The sequence below is a fragment of the Octodon degus genome, unplaced genomic scaffold (assembly GCF_000260255.1).
Source record: "Octodon degus isolate 3935 unplaced genomic scaffold, OctDeg1.0 scaffold00222, whole genome shotgun sequence".
In the NCBI taxonomy this organism is placed as follows: domain Eukaryota; kingdom Metazoa; phylum Chordata; class Mammalia; order Rodentia; family Octodontidae; genus Octodon; species Octodon degus.
Window position 1 is genome coordinate 684,626 of NW_004524798.1, and position 1,941 is coordinate 686,566.

Genomic DNA, 1,941 nt, shown 5'->3' on the forward strand with positions numbered 1-1,941 from the left:
TTGTGGAACCGGGGATTGAACTCAGGCCCTTGCGCTTGCCAGGGAAGCACTTATTCCACTGAGCCATCTCCCCGGCCCCCTAAATTTATTTATCTTGATCAATGTAGACACAAGAAGCAAGAAGATGCACGACAGTAATAGTTAACAGTTAAATAATAAAGATCACAGAAGAACTCAGAATCAGAGTATTTAAATTCAGGATTTTGAAAAAACAACCATACATTTCAAGGTAGATACAGTGTTTCCGATTTGTCTCTGGAATAGCATGCATGAGTGAAGAGACCAGCAGTCAGAAGCAGCAGCAGCAGCAACAGCAGCAGCAGCAGCAGCAGCAACAGCAGCAGCAGCAGCAGCAGCAACACGTGACAAGCTGGCCAGGGAAGCAGGTAGAGACGTTGAGACTGTGGGAAGAAGCTGTTAAAGCAAGGAAGAAAGGTAAGAGGCTTTCAGGGCTGCAGGCTGCCTTGGGAAGTGTGTTCATTCAGTATGCTCAGCAGACAAGGGAAAGAGCCACAGTATGGGGAGCTTAGCTTTGCGGAAACATGTAAAGTTAGTTCATGCTGAGAAATAACTGGTAAAGTTTATTTATTGGCAGTAGAGCTTCTAAGTGAATTTTTATTACTAGGAAATACAAATTGTCAGTACTTCCTATCATTCTTTCTTTTGATTTATTTGTTATAAAGTTGGAGTCAAATTTGGCCCTTATGCTTAAAGTTCTATTTTTATGTTCATTTTGATGTTGACTGCCATACATTATGGCCTCTGGGGTTTTTTTTTTCCTAAAAAAAAAATCCTTGTGTGTATGTAAGTTCATTTTCTCCTAACTGTTACTTTCTGCTCTTGCATGTTTTTTATCCTTGTGTTGTTTAGTACTTGATTCAGACTATAGTGCTCTGATGTCTTTTCTCTTGGTCTTACTTGCAATCTCCTTCCATCTGTAATGGGGCTCGCTTTAGCCTAACATGTCTATACTTCTCTTAAAGACTTTGCTGGGGGCTGGGGAGATGGCTCAGTGGAATAAGCGCTTCCCTGGCAAGCGCAAGGACCTGAGTTCAATCCCCAGTTCCGGGAAAAAAAAAAAAAAAAAAGACTTTGCTGTATTTGTAACCAAAGCTGAAAATGATTTGCTTTTCTCTACATATAATTTATAAAGAATGAGTTTTCAACAAACTTTCCATTTCCTAGTTATAGCTTTGACTTCTGGGCCACTGTGCAGAATTTCGAATCATTTTGTCACTATACTATCAGTCATAGGACAGATTCCTAAATTTCTTATCTCCTCCACTTCTGGCACCTGTTTTATTTTAAATTATAATAATCTTCTGCATGTAGGTTCCTTTATGATTCCTTTGCTGTGTAGTTTCTTTTACTTTCATGTAGTATGGCTGTTTCTGTCTTCAGATCCCTCCTAAAGATCCTATACTTGGATAAAGATAGAGGAGTAGCATCTTTTTCATACATCTCCTGGCTTTGGAGGAAAAGAATAGTTCTTTCTCCAAGTGAAGGTTTTTCATTATTTTGATAAAGTCTTTTGTGAAGGGAGAAGGGATAAGGCCCACCAGTGAGGAACAGAAACATTTAGTGCTGTAGAATAATTATACAATGGATTGAAAATATAAAGAATATTTTACTTAAAGTAGGAATACAAGTGTTTTTTGGGTTTTTTGGTGTGTGTGTTTTAAGTCAAAGTAAAAGGGCAATGTTAAGGCTGGAAGTGTCCCATAGTGATACAGTGGTTGTCTTACTCAGGCAAGGCCATGGGTTTCATTCTCACCACGGGGGGTGGGGGGGAGAAAGAAAGAAAGAAAACTGAGTAAAAAGAAAACACCAGTTGGGGGAAGGGATATACCATGAAAATTTCTCTGAGGAGAACAGGCAGAAAATATCCTTAGCAGTGCTCCCATCAAATCAGAAATGAATTGGCTTTCTCTTGTGTTCATT

At 39.3% G+C, this 1,941-nt stretch overlaps 1 protein-coding gene across 2 annotated transcripts in view; it reads left to right on the forward strand.

The window, feature by feature from the left end:
* Vezf1 (vascular endothelial zinc finger 1) overlaps positions 1–1,941 on the forward strand; it is a 17,363-nt gene that overhangs the window by 9,926 nt on the left and 5,496 nt on the right. For both annotated transcript variants that reach the window (XM_023705497.1, XM_004645271.2), the window contains exon 5: positions 265–435. In XM_023705497.1, the coding sequence (XP_023561265.1) occupies positions 265–435 (171 nt within the window). The remainder of the gene's footprint in view (positions 1–264; positions 436–1,941) is intronic.